Source organism: Lagopus muta, chromosome 26, assembly GCF_023343835.1.
Source record: "Lagopus muta isolate bLagMut1 chromosome 26, bLagMut1 primary, whole genome shotgun sequence".
Classification (NCBI taxonomy): domain Eukaryota; kingdom Metazoa; phylum Chordata; class Aves; order Galliformes; family Phasianidae; genus Lagopus; species Lagopus muta.
In genome coordinates, this window is record NC_064458.1 from 3,256,178 (window position 1) to 3,275,241 (window position 19,064).

Below are 19,064 nucleotides of genomic sequence, written 5' to 3' on the forward strand. Positions count from 1 at the left end.
GCGGTGCGGCTCTACCCAGCCTCAGCTGCTGTGGTTGCAAACCCCTTTTGTACCCAATGGAATATTTTGGAGGGGATGAAGCTGATTCAGCCGAGCTGAGTCAGGGATGTGAGCTGTCTGCCTCGTGGCTGCACTCGTGGAGTCTTTGAGATACAGAGCAGCTGCATCTGTGACTGTGCTCAGCAGCCTTCACTGCTCTGCTCGAGTGACACGGGCACAGCAAAAGCCCTCGAGGCAGCCAAGGGAAGGTCACTGTGCTGTCACCAGGCCTGCTTTCATTCACCCTTCTCTTTAAGCAGAGCTCGTGATGGAAAAACAGCTGCTTTGCATCCCCTCTTCCAGCACAGCCCTTGAAGGGGCCGTGTGACATCCAGCAGATGACAGCAGCCCGTGTCAGCTCCCCAAAAGGAACAGGATTCTGTACATCAGATGGTGGCAGGGTGAGGGTGGCTGCGCTCTCCAGGACCCCCAGGGATTGGGTCCATACACCTCACCCTCCCACAGGCAGGATTTGCCCCTAACCCAGGCTATCCCCATAGGAACACAGTGCCACAATGGGAACAGCAGGGTTGAGCGGTGGTTGTGACGGGTAACGATGCTCAAGGTAAGAAAGCAACCATGCTTCTAAAAACATGAAAGTTTATTTTGCTTCTGCGTGCAGCTGAGCAACGCGCACCATCCTGCTGCCTCCCCTGCACTCGATGCTGCAGGAAAGGGCTGCACTGCTCCTATCTGTAGGAATTGGCCTTGTGCTTGGGCAGGAAGGTGAAGTTGGTGGGTACAGGTCCCAGGAGCAGCTCGCTGAAGGGAAACAGAAGAGGTCTGTGTTCAGTAGGGAACCACTGCCACCCCCACCTGCTGCACGGCACCGGGGCTCTGCTCAGATGGACCCAAAGCTTTCACCTTCCCACATGGCACCCAACTGGCCCTAGAGCTGAGCTTGAGCCCTGAACCACAGCAATGGGAGCACAGACTCTGGCTCTTGGCACAGCCCTCACTGCTGGGAAGTCACTGAGGGTCAATGCCAAAATGGGATTCTAAGTTTGGTGACCTGAATACCAGCTTCACTGCTGGCACCCACATGCCTAAAATCAGCACAAGCCTCTGAGAGCTCCTCCCAACCTCTTGCTGTGCTTGTGCAGAGCCAAACCCCCGTTAGTGCCAAAGAGTATTAAGGCTGGATCCTAAAATGATGTAAGCCAGTGCTATTGCGACTGATCCTCACTTAAGACTTCAACTATTTCACACTTGGGAACCCACGCTGGATTTCCAGCACAGAGTAATTTTCTTTACAGTCCAGGAGGCTTCGTGTATTTCCTGGATGCTGGTTCAATACAGCACCACTAAAACTTTCCATAAGACATGTCAGCAGAGTATCCCAGCAGGGCACATTGCTGCGTAATGAGAAGCTGCAGTGGTGAGAGCAGAGCATGCCTGGGAGCCCCCTCGGCTGCTTCACATCTCCTTACAATAAGCTTTAATGAATAAACTGAATTGGACTGGAAATTGAATTTTTATGGCTACGAATCTCTCTTAGAAGGTGCTGCAAAGAGCAGTGGTCACAGAGCTTTGCACAGCCCCACGTGGGCAGGTTCTGCTCGAAAAACCACCAATTAAAAATCCCAATCAAAACTTGACGTGCTCATAACTTGCTTTCAGGCAGCCGTTCCCAGCACTACGTGGATGAGGATTAGCAAAAAGCAGAGAAGCTCGTGGCTGTGCTCTATTTTTGTTAATCTCTGTTTCCATGACACAAGGAACAGCAGCTGGCTGTGCTGCACCAGTTCTCATTTTAGCTGCCTTGGAAGTGAAGCCGCTTCCCAGCCATTGCCTGTAGGCTCGTAGGAGTGGGGAGAAGCAGTTGTGTCTGCGTTTTGTTGCACTCAGAATCAGATGCTGAGGAATGGGGGGGTCGCACTCGGTTCCCTCCAGCTGGGGAAGCTGCCCTGCTGCTGGGCTGAGCAGAGCTGTGTGCAAAGTGCTGACAGCCCCAGCGCCCCATCGCTGCGCTGCCTCCTCTCAGTTCCTGCCTGTCCCAGGATGAGCAGTGTGTCATGAGAGAGGTCAGCCAGCTGAGGTCTGCATGGCTGTGCACGACCTCCTGAGGCAGAGGGAGGGAATGAGAGCCCTTCTGTGGTGATTCCAAGCTGGGTTCAAACCTCCAAGTGAAAATGCCTGACCCCGTGCTTTGTTACCTGATTTTAATCCAATCATCCACGTTCTGGCTTGCCATCAGTGTCTCCAGATAGTCTCTCCCTATGTAGTAAGGCGGCCGCTCGTTGATCTTCTGAGGCAGGCGCTCCAATAACCCGACTGGAATATACCTGCAGCAAAACACAAACACTATGGGCACTGCGTGCTGCTGCTCAAGGAGGTGGGCCTGTTGTGGGGACAGTCCTCCAACCCGGGCACAATTACCTGCACAGGAACGAGAGCCATTCCAGCAGAAACTTCCTGGTCTTCTCCACACCCTGAGTATCTGACCCCCAGTGCTCCAGGCCGTAGTTGGTGAAGTCTTTGAGGATATCAAATCTCTCACTGGAGGAGATGTCCCAGTGTCTCTGCTCCTTGATTTCAGTGAAAAGCCACGGTTTGATGAGTGCTCCCCTGCAGCCCAATAAAACGTGCATCACCACTCCTGCGACTGATGCTTCAGAGAGGACTAAAATGGTTTCCAGCTCTCATCTGCCAGCCCAGCGCTGCTGGAGAAGCTTTCAGCCACTGTGAGCTCCCACAGACACACACTGTCCCAAGTTTCAAAGAGTAATGTCATTCAGAGGAAGCTCTTCTCATATTTAGAGTTGGTTTAGGTATTTCTGTTATTTTTTTCCCCTTTTTTCCTACTTTTTTCCCCTGCACCAATAGGCTCAGAAGCAAAGGGGGAAATGCAGCCACTTGCCTTGCAATCATAATTCCTGAGACGCCGGTCTGCATGGCTTGATCAGCATCTTCGTAAGACAAAATATCACCGTTTCCTGTGCAGAAGGGAGGGAGAAGCCAGAGGTCAAAGTGATGCAGCAGGGCAAGTCAGAATGAGCTAATCCAGGCATGGGATAAAATTCAAGAAGGACACAGGGTCATATCTAGAGATCCTCAGGAATGTTTCTGATTAACGTTCCCATAGCCTTCTCCTCTCTCTCCTCTCAACTCCTACCCTGAAGGTTTAGCTGGGATTCTCTGTGCCGTGCTGCCTACCAACAGAAAGCACCTGCTGCAACCAAGGTGCTCTGCGTGCTGCCCTCCGTCCTGCTCTGCTCCACGCCAGGCCTCGAGCAAGCAGGCAGAACTGAGCTGCACAAGACTTTGTGGAGAAGGGCCAGGGATAATCCAAGCTTTCACAGAATCACACACAGAATCACAGAATCACCCGGGTTGGAAGGGACCCCAAGGATCATGTAGTTCCAACCCCCCTGCCTGGCAGGGCCACCAAACATCCACATTCAGATCAGGTTGCCCAGGACCCCGTCCAACCTGGCCTTAAACACGTCCAAGGACGGGGCATCCACAACCTCCCTGGGCAGCCCGTTCCAGGGCCTAACCACTCTCCTAGTAAAGAACTTCCCCCTAACATCCAACCTAAATCTTCCCTCCTTCAACTTAAAACCATTTCCCCTAGTCCTGCTGTTGTCAGCCCTTGTGAAGAGTTTACTCCCCTCCTGGCTGTAGGTTCCCTTCAGGTATTGATAGGCTGCAATGAGGTCACCCCGCAGCCTTCTCTTCTCCAGGCTGAACAAGCCCAACTCCCTCAGCCTGTCCTCATAGGGGAGCTGCTCCAGCCCCCTGATCATCTTAGTCGCCCTCCTCTGGACCCTTTCCAAAATCTCAATGTCTTTCTTGTACTGAGGGCTTTCCCCCAGACTGGATGTATTTTGGGGCTGTATTTTCCCCCACTCTTTTTGTTTTTAACGTTTTTCAAACCGCATCCCGAAACACCTACCAAAAAGAGGCATGGGGCTTGCTATTTTAGCACATTCTGCTATGTAGTCCCAGTCAGCAACTCTTGTGTACCTCTGCTCCCTGGACCGGCCGTGCAGCTGCAGAAAGAAGTCACAGTGAGACCTCACTGAGCACCAGAAAGGAGGCAGAACAGCACAGGAGCACTGCAGGAGTGTGCTTTGACAAGGCAACGCCACCAGGCTGGGGTAAAGGATCCTAATGGGTGCCCAGCTGCTAACAAAGCAGGCTGCAGAGGTGGTTTGCAATGCTGAGAAATGCTGGATGCTTTTCTGAGTAACGTTTGGGCTATTTGCAAGGCAGAGCAGGAAGTGACTGCAGGCAGTGAAAGGGAATATTCACTGTGGGCAGGAACTACTCATCCCCATGCAAATGATTAGCCAGCCCTGATATAATGAAGCCCATCTGAATGAAGCCTCTGTTCCAAGGCCACCTCCTTTTGTAACGGATACAAGCTTCAGGAGCAGCGAGGACAATGTTCTAAATATAAAGGCATCACAATTTGTCTCTCTTTTTAGGAGCAAGCACCAGAAGATAGCACACAGATAGTCAGAGGTGTTTGAAAGAGCTACTGAGCTCTGGGCAGGGGGTGAGGGTCACGCTGGGCTGACATGCAAGCAGAGCTCCCTGGACAGCAGCCAACCATTTCAAGCCCCAGCACCATTGCAAGTATCCCAGTACCGTGACCATGGATGCTCCCCACTCCCGGATCTTGGGGATTATTTTATGGGCCACGTTCATCTTTTCTTGCACCCCTGTCCGTATCTTCACAGTCAGTGGGACGTCCAGCACCTGCAGGGAGGGCAGAGTGAGGCTGGAGAAGCAGTTCAGCTCCACCTGCTGCTCTCCTGCTGGCAGCCCTTGGTTGGACTCACCGAGTTCATCCCTCGGACAATCTGCTCAAATTTGTTAGATCGAGTCATCAGAGCACAGCCTCCACCCTGGGGAAAGAAAGGTGGCACCATCAAGACTTTCTGCTCCCTTGCATAGAAAAGAGCAGCCCTCTATTCACAGAAAAGCAGCTAAAACTCCACGACATCCCAGACTCGGTGTGGTTTTTTGTGTTAAAACATTCCCTTTCTCCTTTTTCCCTCCCCACTTCAGCCTGCTGTTCAAGTCTAGTGTCCATAAACGACCTGGTAACTCTGGATCAAACTGACAGGGGCAGATCAGGGAGCAGGAAACGATGCAAACGACGAACATCTATGCACAGAAACAAGGCATGCTGCAAACATCTGCTTACCTTCTTGTAGACCAGGTCGATAGGACAGCCAACATTGATGTCTACAAAGTCCACATCAATCGTTTGGTTCAGGAGCTCTGCACATTTGGTCATCGTGTCTGGAAATGCTCCCTCCAGCTACCAAAGGGCGACAGTTTGCATGAGCTCAAGCAGCAGCTTTTTTTGCCTCAGAAGTGAGTTTAATTTGGCTGCACTCACCTGCACCCCAAAAATATCCTCGGTGTGGTGTCGTTTGAGGAGAGCCCACTCGGAGGACTGGCCCTGAAGCAGGTTTGTGCACACAGCCATCTCTCCACAGGTGACATCTGCCCCAAAGCGTTTGCAGATCCTTCTGAAAGGGAGGTTACCACACTGAAAGACAGCAGACAGATCGTTTGTGGGGAGATGAGCTCTGTTCCAAACGTGGCAATGGCAAATTTTGACCAAAGGACAGAACTGCCTACTTACCGTGGTCAGTGGAGCCAAGTAGAGCTTGCCTTGGATTTCCAACTGGAAAACAACCAGGGATGGAGGAGCATGTTAGCAGAGCTGAACCGGCAGCGGTAAAACACGAGGAGATCCCAGTTAGCCACTTTATCACCTGTCTTGAGAAAACTCAGTGGGAAACCCAGGAAATCACTGTTATTTGTTTAAGAACCTCAACAGCTCCCTGACACTGTATCATTTAATTGCTCCATCTGTTTTCACTGCTCAGCTTGGAGAAAACTCAGTTAAAGATGTAGCAGGATGTAAGACTGGCTAAAGAGGTCAGGAGGAGGCAGTGCTCAGCCTCCCCTCAGGAGAGCACTGCACAGTACAGGATATCGACCAGCCCCAGCCTCGTTTCTCCTTGCAGATCATTTCTACCCGCACTGACAGCTCAGCTCCTAATTTCCCTCACGTGCAAAAGGCTGAAGCTTCTCTTAGCTCCCACTCCTTCAATAACACCACTGGCTTCCAACAGCTCACCCGCCTGCATCCTTCCCCTCTCATGACAGTAACGTGGTCCCCATGCAGCTCAGCCCCCTCCCTGCCTGTCACCCAGCTAAGAGGTCTCTTCTGTCTTCCCTGGGGACAAAGGCAGCAGCCCTTGACCAAACTCTCACTGCTCACCTTCTTCTTCTCACATGACCTCAGCTTTACAATGTCTTCATCTGTCACTGGACCTGCTGTTTTGGTGGGGCACCCCCCCCTGCTTTCTGTGGGCTGAGGACTCTGCACAGGAGCTGGTTTGGAATCTCCTCCCTCAGGTAGCACAGGACAATGTGAGGGATCTCCCAGGCCATCCTCAGGCGTCATGCAGTTGGACACTTCCTCAGCCTCTGCAGAGCACCCCAAGGCTTTGCCTCCTTTCCTGTCCTCGTGGTGGGGCTTGGCCAGGCTGCAGAGATACTCATCAGCTTTCTTAAAGGTGAATTTCTTCTTGCGCAGCTGGTGCTGGAGGTCCTTGGAGAGGTTGTTCCTCACCAGCGATTTCCCCTCCCACTGCTTGGCCAGCTCCGTGTTGACCACGTTCTGGTATCCATCCCCGAGGTGGGCCTTGGCAAAGCGACAAGTGATGCCATAAGGACACTTGCCAAAGGTTTCAAAGAGCACACAGCTGGGCCCCAGGTCGGCTGGTTTTGCTGCCATGTACTCGCCGACATCGTGAAGGAAGCGGCACCGTGGGCCAAAGTAGCATTTGTCTGCACAGCCCTTCAAAGGAGAAAGGAGAGATTAAAGCTCTGCCCTCTGCTTCCAGTTGTGGGCATATCTGTACAACCGAGGTGAGCCTGAAGAGGGGAAAAAACCACACCGAGCACCCATCACTCCCTAAATGACGTTGGCCATGCCACGAAGCATGAAGCCAAGTGCCAGTGCTGGGGGGCACTGAACACCTGAGCGGCTGTTTTAGCCCTGTGGACTCAGGAAAGCTGATGCTTTGCTTGCCCTGGTCAGCCTCACCCTACTACATGCTTCCCAAGCAGCCAACAGAGGCAGTTCTGCCAGCACAGCCCTCCCTGTGCCCTCAGCTCCCTCCTTCTGGGAGGGATCTTTGTCTTCAGTCACTCTGGGATGTGCTTCCCTAAGCTAAAAAACAAAGAAACCCACCGAGAGCAAAGCAAGGCATCACACCCCACGTCACACCTGAGTGACTGATGGACATAACCGGCTCTTCTCATAGTGGTTGGGCTTCATGCAGGGTCTGCTCTTGTTCTGCCCTCGGGCTCGTTTGCGCTCCACAGGCTCCTTCTCTCCGTCTTCGGGCTCCTTCTCCCCATCCCTGGATTCCTTCTCCCCATCCTCGGGCTCCCCTGGGCTTTCTCCATCCTGGCCCTGCACATCCAACCTCCCCCGCTTGGCAGGGGGCTCGTTCTGCTCGCTGCTGGCCTCCTTCTCCTCCTCCCTGTCACCTCCTTGGCCACCAAGCTCTCCATTGGCCCTCAGGTAGGCATGGAACTGCTCTTTGGAGGTGACAAACCTGCAGAACAACCATGAGACTGTGAAAAACTGCACTGCCAGCAGCACAGGGCTGTGAAGAGCCCCCACCTCCATCCTCGTCCCCAACTCCATCCCCATCCTTGACCTCATCCCTGCTCCCAGTCCTATTCCCATCCCTAACTCCATGTCACACAGAATGGCCGGAGTTGGAAGGGACCCCAAGGGTCGTGAATCTCCAACCCCCTGCCACATGCAGAGCCACCAACCTCCACATTTCATACCAGCCCAGGCTGCCCAGGGCCCCATCCAACCCGGCCTTGAACACCTCCAGGGATGGACGGGGCATCCACAGCCTCTCTGGGCAGCTGTTCCAGCCCCCCACCACTCTCACAGCACAGAACTTCCCCTGACATCCAACCTCAATCTGACCTCCCTCAATTCAAACCATTTCCCCTTGTCCTGCTGTCATCTCCCCTTTCATAGAGTTGATTCCCCTCCTGTTTGCAGGCTCCCTTTAGGTACTGCAGGCTGCAATGAGGTCACCCTGCAGCCTTCTTTTCTCCATGCTGAAGAAGCCCAGCTCCCTCAGCTTGTCTTCGTAGTGGAGCGGCTGCAACCCCCTGATCATCTCTGTGGCTCCTCCAGACCCTCTCCATCAGCTCCCTGTCTTTCTTGTACTGGGGGCTCCAGACCTGGACGCAGTGCTGCAGATGGGGCCTCACAAGAGCAGAGCAGAGGGGGACGATCACCTCCCTGTCCCTGCTGCCACCCCTCTGCTGATGGAGCCCAGGATCCCGTTTGCTTTCCAAGCTGCAATCACACCCTGCTGCCTCACGTTCAGCAGGACCCCCAGGTCCTTCCCTGCAGGGCCACTATGCAGTCTGTACAAACACCTGGGATTCCTTCAGCCCAAAACTCCGTCTCCATCCGCACCCCCTTCCCCAACCTCACCCCCATCCCCTTCCCAATCCCCACCCCGCAGTACCCCAGGATGAGGCCCTGTTATCCCCACTGCCCTCCTGCAGGCCGCAGCCCCTCAGCGAGCATCGGCAGCTCCCCCAGCCGCACCCCGGGACCATGCCGGCCCCTCAGCCGCTGCAGGGATTGCTCCGTGCGATGGCCGATGTCTCACGGAGCGGACAGGAGCTCACGCTTGGCCTCGAAGCCGGCACTCACCGCTCCCGGACCGGCGCCACTCCCGCCGCCGCCATTGCTGCCGCACGCGGCGATGACGTCACTCACGCGACGGGGGCGGGAGGCGCGTGCTGGGCGGCTATAAAAGGGCGGGCGGAAGGCGGGTAGCGGCAGAGCGGCGGGTGGTGCGGGCTGGGGAGGGTGGGTGCTTTATGCACGGCCGTATTGAGGCGCTCGGTTAGGTTCTGTGAGGGATTGCGGGGTTGCTGGGGGCTGCGAAAGTCGGCGAGACCTCTCAGCTCTGCCCTCTATAACAAGAAGGGCCGCCCCAGCCCTGGATGAGGGAGCCCGGCCTGCAGCCTTTAAGCCCTCGCCCTTCCCCCGGCTCCGTGGCGGCCCGGGCTGAGGCAGCAGAGCTGCTCCGTGCCTCAGAGCCGGACTGGAGGTGGCCGGGGTTGGGAGGTGCTCCTGTGGCCTCATCGTGTCCCGTGGGGCTCTGCTGTGAGAGGAGCTCCTGGCCGTGGGTTCTGCCTGTTAGTAGAACAGCTGAGGCTCTGCAGAGCCGTGGGGTGCTTGGATGGAGTGGCTGTGGGGCTTTGTTGCTTCTTTGTTTTCCTATGCCAGGCAGCCCAAACAGAGGGTGTGAGTGCTCACGGTGCACGGAGCCGTTGCTGTGCCTTGCTGCTGAGCTGCCCATCCTGTGAGCAGCCTGCTGTAGCTGCTCTGGCGGTTTCCTTGCAGTGCTGCCCAACTCCCAGCCAGCTGACACACGCACAAATGTTTTGTGTGCCCGGTGCTGATGGGGAGAATCAGCCCGTGCTCTGTGCAGCGGGCAGAGGAGTGTGACAGAGCCACCACTGGGGTAACTACCATGGCACCACAGCCCTGCGGTGCTGCCACGCGTTCCTGCAATTGAGCTGAGGAGGCTGTTCCCAGCTGGTGCTTCTGAGGCTGCCCCGAGTGCATTCCAGGCCTCGTGTTTGGTCTATAGGTTGAATTTAGGGCTGCAAGATAAATCACGGCGTTGAGTTCTTTGGCTGCATATATGTGACCTTTCCATCCTGTGTAGCTGCTGAATTTCTTATGTGGTTGCAGCACTCATTGCAGCCTCCTTCCTGATCTGTGTGTCTGTGTGCCAGAAGCATTGCATAGTGAGACTTAAATGAGAAATACCTTGTGGTAAAGGACTTTGTGCATCCTGGAGTGGTGAAACCTCTGGAGGATGTTTCCTTTCCATCTCAGGTTCTCATCCCTTCCTTACCTCTACACTCTCACCTGTGCAGTGTATTATTTAACTGCTGCTTGATCCTGGCTGCTGAGAAGGCTGGCTAAATGAAGACAGACCCATTTCCTCTTTCTTTCCTCTCCTCTGGAACGTGCTTTCAGTCTTCTGCAGAAGCGCAGGTACCAATAGAACAGAAAGAGGAGGAAGGTGCCCTGCGGTTTGCCGTTAGGGGCTGCTAGAAGCTGGTGATGAGCAGCTGCTCCTGCAGTGTCAGGGAATCCCTGCAGTGTGTGTGTGTTTATGGGCACAGCAGGGCGGTGTGTGTATGTGGGGGATGGAGGTAGGGTTGCACGTGGGGCTTTAATTTTGGTGCTTTCCTCCTTTCTGCTGCCTTCGCGCGGTTCTCTCCAGATGCTCCATCAGAAACGTCTTCTGGGAGGAGCTGGGAGCCTGGCAGGGTGCTTCTGCTCTTGCCAAGGGTGGGCAGGTTGTGTGATTGAGACAAGCTGCTGCGAGAAGAGCTTTTGGCTGATTGGATATTAATTAGTTTTGGAGAGAAATATGAGGAATGTGAAAATACTATTTTAAGCTTCAGCTTGGCTGAGGGAAGGAAGGAAGGAAATGAGGCCGTGGGGATTAATGAAGTGATTTCACTGATGTTTTTGTGGGGCAGTTAGCCTGAAGTCAGAGCGCTTTTGACTTGCAGTACTTGGCTGAGGTCAGGCTTTCACATCTAATCTCCTCTCAGGACACTGGTGGGTTTATGAGGCTCAGCCTTAGGCAAGCTTTCTGGTGGTGAGAGAGGAGCATGAAGCTTCCAGCACTGGGGCTCTGCAGGTGCTGTGGGCTGTGCAGCAGCACTGTTGCTTATGCACAATGCAATGGGGACTTGGGCTGCAGTTAGGGGTTGCTGGAGGGTCTCTGCTCAGAGCAGGGATGTGCTTCTCCTGCTGGCTGGCTGCTTTGGTTCTTACTGTGACCTGGTTGAGCTGAGGCTGACAGTGGGGTGGGGTGGGGAAAGGGGTGGTTTGGAAGCCTGAGCTGGGCTGCTTCTGTGGGTGAGCAAGTGCTCTGTCTTTCAGAGCCAGGCTTAGCATCCGTCAGCAGCACTAAAGCAGCTTTGGAGAGAGCCAATACCCAACAGCACACTGCAAAAGGCCATGGGGGGAGGTAGGGAGGGGAGGGAAAGGAAAGGTTGATTACAGGAAAGTGTGATACATATACAGGAGCAACCAAGTCAGAAAAAGTTCAGCTCCTTCAACGTCCAAGTAAAACAAGATGCGTGCATTAACAAAAATACACCTTCCATGGGCTGCTGCACAAAAGTCGGATGTGTTGAGCCCCTGGTTCTGGCTACTACACCCAGGCGTGAGCTGAAAAATGAGGTTCTGTGGCTGCCCTGAAAGGTCGCCTCTGCAGCTGCAGCGGGTGAGAGTGGGGATAGAAGTTTGGACCGGTCACATTTGTTTGGATGCCTTTCATAGCAGCACTGTAATATTCTGACAGCCCGCGCTGGTTAATCATGTATGTGGGCAAATGTCATGGAAGGCAGGTGTGAGATTTGCTGCTTGTGTACGAGCCGGGCAGCCAGAGCTGGAAGTGAGCCACTGGGTCCTATCCGTCTTTGGGTTGAGGCAGAACCCATTCCTCATGTCTATTGCCTCCTCTTTTATCCGGCCTTGTTTTCAAAGCTCGGTGCAGTAGAGCTTCCAGCCTTCTGCAAAGCAGTCTATTCCCATTGCTCATAAATCTACTGTCAGGAAGCTGTTTCCAAGATTAAAGCTTAAACGTTTCCCCTCTCTGGTTTCATCCCCCCATCTCCCCTTCTTCCCAATCACCAGCTCTCACTCTCCTTGCAGTGCTGGGCACTTCCCAAGGGCGGACGTGGGGAGATCAGTGCCCCCAAGGAGACCTGCATGGGATGCTGTGGAAATGGGGCGTGCTCCTCAAGTGGTTGTGATTGGCACAGCCAGGCTTTGGGCAGACAGCTGCCTAATGGCATTTGGCAAAGTCTGTTCTGTCGTGGTTCCCCCTCGGCTGCTTTACGAGCTGCTCGGAGCGCTGACTTAGCGTTTGGCCCACAGATAGGAGTTGTTAAAGGTCGTTGCTTGGGCAAGGCCTGTGTGGTTTTGGGATGGGCTGTCAATCCTCTGGAAGGAGGTTGGAGTTTGGGGTCTGTTGAGGAGGTTGTGCTGCTGTGATAAGGGCTCTCCAGGGGGAGAAAGTGCAGTAATGAACCATAATGGAGAGTCTGGGGTTTGCGACGCCTGCTTGGTGCATGGGCAGGGAATTCCAAGAGAGAAGGGAAGGAAATGGGCGAGCAATGGGGAACAGTGGAATCTCTTGGCTATGGCACTCAACCCTTCCTTGGTAAAGCTTGGAGGAGATCCCAAATCTTTTCTCAAACCCGAAAATAGCGAGGGGCTGAGTGCTTGGCAGGAGGAGGCAGGATGTGCTGGGCACGGCCGTGCTCACCGTGTTCTCCCCAGGGCTGCTATGGGGCAGCTCTGTGGCTTGGGTGGAGGCAAGGCTTCTGTCCTCTATCTGTGCAGGTCAGCTCCCCACAAAGGGCTCTGTGCTCTGCTGTGGGGTCAGGGAGGTGAGGGTTGGGGCAGGAGAGGTGCGTGCTGTCAGCCCTATCAGTGGCTTCTTCTAATGCCCTCTACCACCAGATAAAACATTTTTACACTTTTAAAGAAAATATATATATATTTTTTTGCTTGAAAAAGCAACGCTGAGCTTTGTTCCTGACATTTAACTCAGTCAGTGAGTGACAAACCGAATAAAAATCCCTGTTTTTTGGGACAAAGGCTTCCAAGATCCTGCTGCGACTGCAACGTTTCATCATTTCCGAAGTGAAGTGTTTCACTGGGGGGGGCTTAGTGGGTGGGAATTAAAAACAAAAACTAAAAATGATGCATTTCAATGTTTTTCTAATTATTTCCCCCATTTTGGCTGAAGCTACGAGTCCAATTTGGCCCCACTTCACGAATAGCTCTGGAAGCTTCCACGTCTTCTATTTCGGTGACTTTTCCCGTCATTGATGAATAATAGCTCAATCTCTGCCCCGCCGAGTTCCCATTCACCCCTCTGTGCTCTTCCTGCCAGATTTGCAGCTGGATTTTGCTCAGGGTGTTGTGGCTGCTGCTTTCCTGAGCTGGATTTGTGCACCCACAGCAGGGTTGGTTCTTCTGCATCTCAAGGAAGGATCCTCATCTGCGCCCTGCTCAGCTGTGGAGGAAGTGCTGGTGCAGGAGGGCCATAGGTTCTATGGGCCAAGCTGGGCTCATCCATGCAGATCCATCCATCCTCCTGGCACAGCGTGTCTGCCGTATCCCAGGTGAGAGATGTCTTCTCTTCCAAACCTATGAGCAGCTTTCCACCCCCAATTCTCCTGGAGAATCTGAGGTCTTCTGTGTTTCCTGTTTGTCCCTGCAAGTTTTCTACAAGTCAGAGGGGAACGGCACGTGTTGATGTTTAGGGTGGCAGATGGTTTTGTTTAGCTTGTTAATCACAATAGCCTGGCCTGTGGCTGCTCCCAGCAGTGGGTACTGAAGCACTCTGCACAAGCTCTGCTCATTCACTGCTCAGGGAAGATGTTCCTGAGCTTCCAATGTGCTTCAACCCCTGGCAATGTCCCTGGGAAATGCCCTGCTCAGGGACAGATGTGCTCTGGGAGCAGCAGTGAGGAAGCACAGCCCTGTCCCTCTGCTTGTGCTCCCCCAGCCCAGGAGAGGCTGTGCGCCTCACTTTACCCAAAGCCCCTCCCAGCTTTTGACTCTGCATACTCCATGTGTTTGGTGTTTTTCTTCCTCCTTCTAAACAGGAGATGGCACCCCTCTGTTGGAGGGGATCAGTTTCATTTCTGTGCCCTTTTAGACTTTGTGTTTTCTCAGGGCGATCCGTGCACTGACTGCAGCCATCCCATGCCATCTGCTTGCCTGCAGCTCAGTGCAGAGCATGCCCTTGGCTGCTGTGGGTGTAATTTAAAGGCTGGCTTAGCCTTCCTGCAAAAAAAAAAAAAGAGCCTATGGTCCATGCAGGTGTGTGGGGAGAGAAGCAAGGAGCAAAGAGCTTTCTCTACAGAAAGCTTTGTTTCCTTTGGACTGGAAGGATGTCCCCCTTCCTTCCCGCAGTGCAAGGAAGCCAGCTTTGGGTCTAGCAGCCCTCATGAATCTCATACAGGAGCTTCAGGGTGCTTACCCAGATCCAACCACCCCTCCTGGCTCTGCTGCAGCTGGAGCAGCTGCTGGCAGCACCGCCTGCGTGGTCGGAGGGTGAAGGAGTAGCGGCACTGAGAGCAGCCTCCAGCTTCTTCCACGTCGACCTTGGCAAGCCACAGGATGTGACAAGTCCAGCAGAAAGCACACGGGCTTTGGCTGCGCTCTCAGAGCCGAAACGTGAGCAGAGCTACCAGAACTCGCTGTACTGGTGGGGCATGGGGAGGCTGCAGGGCGTGCACTGAGCTCTGACATCCACTTCCCACCCTGGTGAGCTGCTTCCCTGCCACCCCCACCCCGTCCAGCGATGAGCCACGTGCTCTCTGTGCTGCCTCAGAGCATTCACTCCCCCTGTCCCATCAGCAGTCAGATCCCTGGGCTGCTCACAGCAGTGTTTGGCAGATGGGCGATATCTCACAAGTACTGAGTTCCTGCGGTGTCCCTGAAGGTGGGTGGTTGGTGGGGGACCTGGATTTGCCCCTCTCCAGGAGGTCTTTTCCCCCCCCCTTCCCCCATCAGTGGGCACCCATTTGCAGTGTGACTGCAGTGCTCACATCCAGGGAGAAAGTGTGGGGTGATGTGGGGCATAGAGGGGTTGGAGGGGGCTATACCTCATCATCCATAAGAGCTTTTCCCCATGCAGCCCCTGCTCAGCAGAGCAGCAGAGGACAGGTTCCACGTCCAAACGTGCAAGCAGCTTAGGAAAGCACTAAGAATATAACCTTGCTTTAAGTAAATCCCTGAAAGCCAACCTAAAGGGAGGCAGGGCCAGGCAGATGGAGCCTGCTGGTGCGTTGGTGACCTACAAGGCAGATTGCTAACACAGGCACTTAATGCCAGCAGCGAAGCAGCTGTCCCAGAGAGGCAACCTGTTTCAAGAGCAGGTGAAGATTTTCCCAAAGCTTTAGTTTAAGGAACGGGGGGGGGGGGGATGTTTAAAGGTAGGATCGTGGTGCCCTGCATGGGGTTGCAAATCTCAACGCCTCATGGCTGCCTCCTTGCCCAGCACTGATGCTCATCTGGAACCCACCGTGGGGTCTGGGGCTGTAAATGCCTTTCCTGGCTGGGTTTGGGGCACGGTGGGCTGCGTGCTTCTGCTGCTGCACGGAGCATCTTTATCTCAACCCTGCAGCTTCATCGCTGTGAAGGATGGGATGAGGGCGGATTAAGATGCCGCATGGGCAGATAAGTGCTGCTGGGTGCTGCTTAGCAGGAGCGGTGGCACCTGTGAGGAGGAGCACTGTCCTTGCTTGCCCTCGGGGTCCTGCTCCCAGATAACCCAGTGTGGGAGAGCTGCAGCAGAAGGAGATTTTTCCTGATTGTGATCTGGGCACTTTGCACGCCTCCCTCCTCCTCTGGTCTGTTCAACATCGCTCTCCTTCCATGCATTTTCCCATGAGCTGCCTCACTACCTCTGGCTCGTTTTCTGTCCTGATGCAGCCATCGGTGTGATTGCAGGGATCTGACCTGGCAGATCCTATTTGTGTTTTTCCCCTTTTCCCTGGGCAGGAGCATTTTCTTAGCAGGTGTTTCTTGAGCAGGCTGTGGTCTGAGCTGAGCTGCCTGTGATGTAAACTGAAACAGCACGAGTGTGAAATAACCCTGTCCTGCTGCACTGTGTCTCCTTTCTCTGCTGTAGTATAAAGCCCTAATTCCTCCTGCCAGGTAATCTGCAAGCTGTTCAGATGGATATAGGTACAGAGGAGCTTAGAGGAGTTGTTTGCTTGCAGCTTGGATACTGCACAGGGGTTGAGAGGTTTGGATTTTATTCGAAGCTCCTCTGCTTTCTTGCACTGCGTTGCAGACTTTGTAGTCACACATTTAGAGTAAAATGCTTGAGCAGGAGCCGGGGCTGCTGAATGTCATCCTGGGTTTTCCCTCCTCTTTGCTGCAGCTTCTGTGTCCCTTTGCCCATGCATTTATTTGATTCACCGCTGCTCCAGATCCTGTGTTACCTCTAACGATGTTTCACCTCATTGCAGCTGAATTCTTCTGCGCAGCACTTTGTGGTGTCTGCACAGGGATGAGTGATAGCCCCCAGTCGCCAGCCATCCAGCATAATTAGTTGGATTTCCTAACGAGCCCTTGGACTGCCTAAGTGGGAGCTGGGAGGAAGACGGAGCGAAACCTGGCGGGGTTGTGATGGAGTCGGTGCTCTGTGCTCTGTGTGCCAATGCTGAGGCCCTGCAGCTCCTGCCTCCCATGAGCAGAAGCATCGTGGGCAGATCTTACCGTGTTTGTTTTTCCTTGGAGTGGCTGCGGTTTATTTTATTTTTTCCCCCCCAGAAAGGATTTGGTTTTTAGAAGAAATCAATTAAAATCTGAAGCCGTTCCAGAGAGGGTGTTGGTCGGATGAGTGTATTTTAATAGTTTTTGTTGGGTTTGACATTGTTGACACATCCATTAGGCCACGTACCAAGGAAAATGGGGAGGGGAAGGGTTAGACTAAAGCAACTTTGTCTCTTGAAACACCCATTAATCTCCATTTATACAAGGACTTTTCTTCCGAAGGTTGCAATTAAAACACGTTCCACTTGACCTGGTGTGCTGCCCCCCTCGCTCTCTTGATTTAGTGCTTTAACAAAATGCTCCAAATTTGGCTTTTCCTGTGATTTGGGGCACTGAGAGTTGGTTTATTTTCTTAATTAGAGACCGTGAGACATCTTGAAGGGTGAGAATGGTATCCCTGCACCTCTGGATGCGTGGTGGCTCAGTGCTGTGGAGTTCTGTGGAGCAGCTCCATGTGGGCTCTGCAGGATTTACCCTCCTGCAGTGAAATTCTTGGTGCAGAAGCCAAAGGAAGGTGTTTGCTGCAGGGATCAGCGCTGCAGCTGCTCGGTGGGAGCACCCTGCTTGCCCAACCTCAGCAAATCAGTTGAGTTTGAACCATGTGCAGTTGGAACCAAGGAGTCCTGGTCCTCCAAGCACTGAGGTTTTTTTCCTCAGGACACATTATGAGTGAGACTGACTTTCCTCCCTGGCTTTGCTGCCTTGGGACTCTGGCTGGCAAGTGTAATTAGCATGGGCCAAGCTTTGTAATTCCTGGCACAGAAACAGCATTAATGGATTTGCTCAGTTCCCTTTTATCAGCCTTCCCAGCCTGCCTCTTATCTCAGCACTTTGGGGAGGGCTAAGATGGGATTAGGAGAACGTGAAGGCCTGATAAATGGAGATAGGAACCTGAGAGCTGGGGCAGATCCACGCAGGTCCACCATGAAGCTGCAGGGCTGGTGAATTGAGGGGACTGAGGATGTCACAGGAGCTTGGGGACCCCATAGGGATGTGTCACAGCACTCAGAAACCTGTTGGGATGAATGAAAGTGGAGCTCGTGTTGAGGCACCCGGCCCTTGGCTTCCTGCAAATCGATGCTGTGCTTCTGTTTCCCTGAGTCGGCAGTTTGCAGCCGTGCTGATGAACTGGGTGGAACTTTCCCAGGCTTTGCAGCACTGCCAAGAGCTGCTGGTGTCTAAAGGAGCTGCTTCTGTTCTCTGTGCTGTCCCCAGAGGTGGGACAGCAGCCCCTGAGCTGCAGGAAGGGGAGGCAATGGGCCACATCCCCCAGTTGGGGTGGGCAGAGCTTGGGAACCTCTCCAAACCATCCTGAGAATTGCCAAGGGAGTGGAAAACAAGGTGAGAAAAGGTTTCTCTGCAGTTGGAGCAACAGCTGGGGGTGACCTTCACCTTCGTGCTTCCGTGTGCATCCTCCATTCTTTCATCCTCATGGACTGAAGGGTGATGTGTGTGTCCTCCAGATGCAGCCCTGTCATCTCCCTGCTCAGACGGAGGTAGGGACGCAGCCCCCTCCTCAGCTCAGGGCTGCCCATCAGCACCCGCTGTGGCTGTGTGACAACGTGGCTCCTGCTTCTGAGACCCTGTCCACATCTTTCCCCACAGCAGCTCTTCTATTTCTGCTTGGAGGCACTGGGACCCCTCTTTTTTTCAGCCTTCTCTTCCCCAAACACCTTTACAGGAACGGGAGAACTGCTTTCTCTCCACCTGGCACAGCTCTCTGCTCAGCCTCTTTCTCCTCCCCCCTCCTCCTTTCCCTTCCCCCACTTCTCTCCTTTAATTTGCCTTTGCTTATTTGGAATACAAAGCCCCTCCATCACAGTGTTTATACTGCAAAGCCCATTGCTTAATTCTTCTCCTTATCTCCCTATTTGAACACCGTGCTCCTCGTGCCCTTTCCCTTCTTCCCGAGCACCCAGGATGGGTGGCAGCCCCTGGTCCCACAGCCCTCTTGCCAACTGCTTTTATTTCTCATCCCATGCAAACTGCTTTCCTTGCAGCTGGCAGATGACTTTGCCTCCCTCTATCCATCCTTTCCTCCCCGTTGTGCCCAGAAATCACCCAGCGTGAGGTGGGTGAAGGACGTGGGAATCCTCTGTTCTGTGCATGTCTGTGATCTGTGTGCTGGGGGTGGAGGGGAACTGGGAGCAGCAGTGAGCAGCAATGTGGGGCGTGGGCTGCAGACCCCCAAGACACGAGGTCAGGCTTGTCCTAAGCCTGTTGGGATGGGAGCCAGCCTGAAATAGCCTCCTTGTCAGAGTTCCCACCAGAACCAGAGCTCCTTATCTCCCTGCTGCAGGATGAGCAGCAGACAGAGCAGTGTCCCCTTGGTCACCAGAGTGTCCTGTGACCTCATCATGGCTGCCCCTCATTAGCAAGGCTTGTTAGATGGAGGTTAAATGTGCCGAGCATCATGGGGCAGGAGGGATGTCTGGCTTCAGAGCTGCTTTCAGCAGTGCAGAAGTGACAGGGGTGGCTTACAGAGATCTGTGAGCATCCTAAGAATAAGTGGATGAGGTCTTTGAGATGCTCCTACACAGCATTCCTGCCTCTGACTTAGAGAGAGGTGGATCTGATGGATGGACAGCTTGGTGGACGA

General features: G+C 53.8%; 1 protein-coding gene across 2 annotated transcripts; it reads right to left on the reverse strand.

Moving 5' to 3' along the window:
* Positions 1-683: 683 nt before the first annotated feature.
* On the reverse strand, positions 684-8,830 carry DUS3L (dihydrouridine synthase 3 like). Of its 2 annotated transcripts, none has more exons than XM_048927359.1 (13): positions 8,774-8,830; positions 7,304-7,637; positions 6,290-6,871; positions 5,645-5,686; positions 5,396-5,548; positions 5,198-5,314; positions 4,830-4,895; positions 4,636-4,746; positions 3,938-4,034; positions 2,900-2,975; positions 2,419-2,607; positions 2,196-2,343; positions 684-801 (listed from the first exon to the last, which is right to left on the reverse strand). In XM_048927359.1, exons 1-12 carry the CDS (start codon positions 8,806-8,808, stop codon positions 2,211-2,213), a joined length of 1,935 nt encoding a protein of 644 aa, XP_048783316.1. In that variant the 5' UTR covers positions 8,809-8,830; the 3' UTR covers positions 684-801; positions 2,196-2,210. The 2 variants fall into 2 exon arrangements, with proteins under 2 accessions (XP_048783316.1, XP_048783314.1); XM_048927357.1 differs by having other exon boundaries at positions 693-801; positions 2,196-2,324.
* Positions 8,831-19,064: the final 10,234 nt, after the last annotated feature.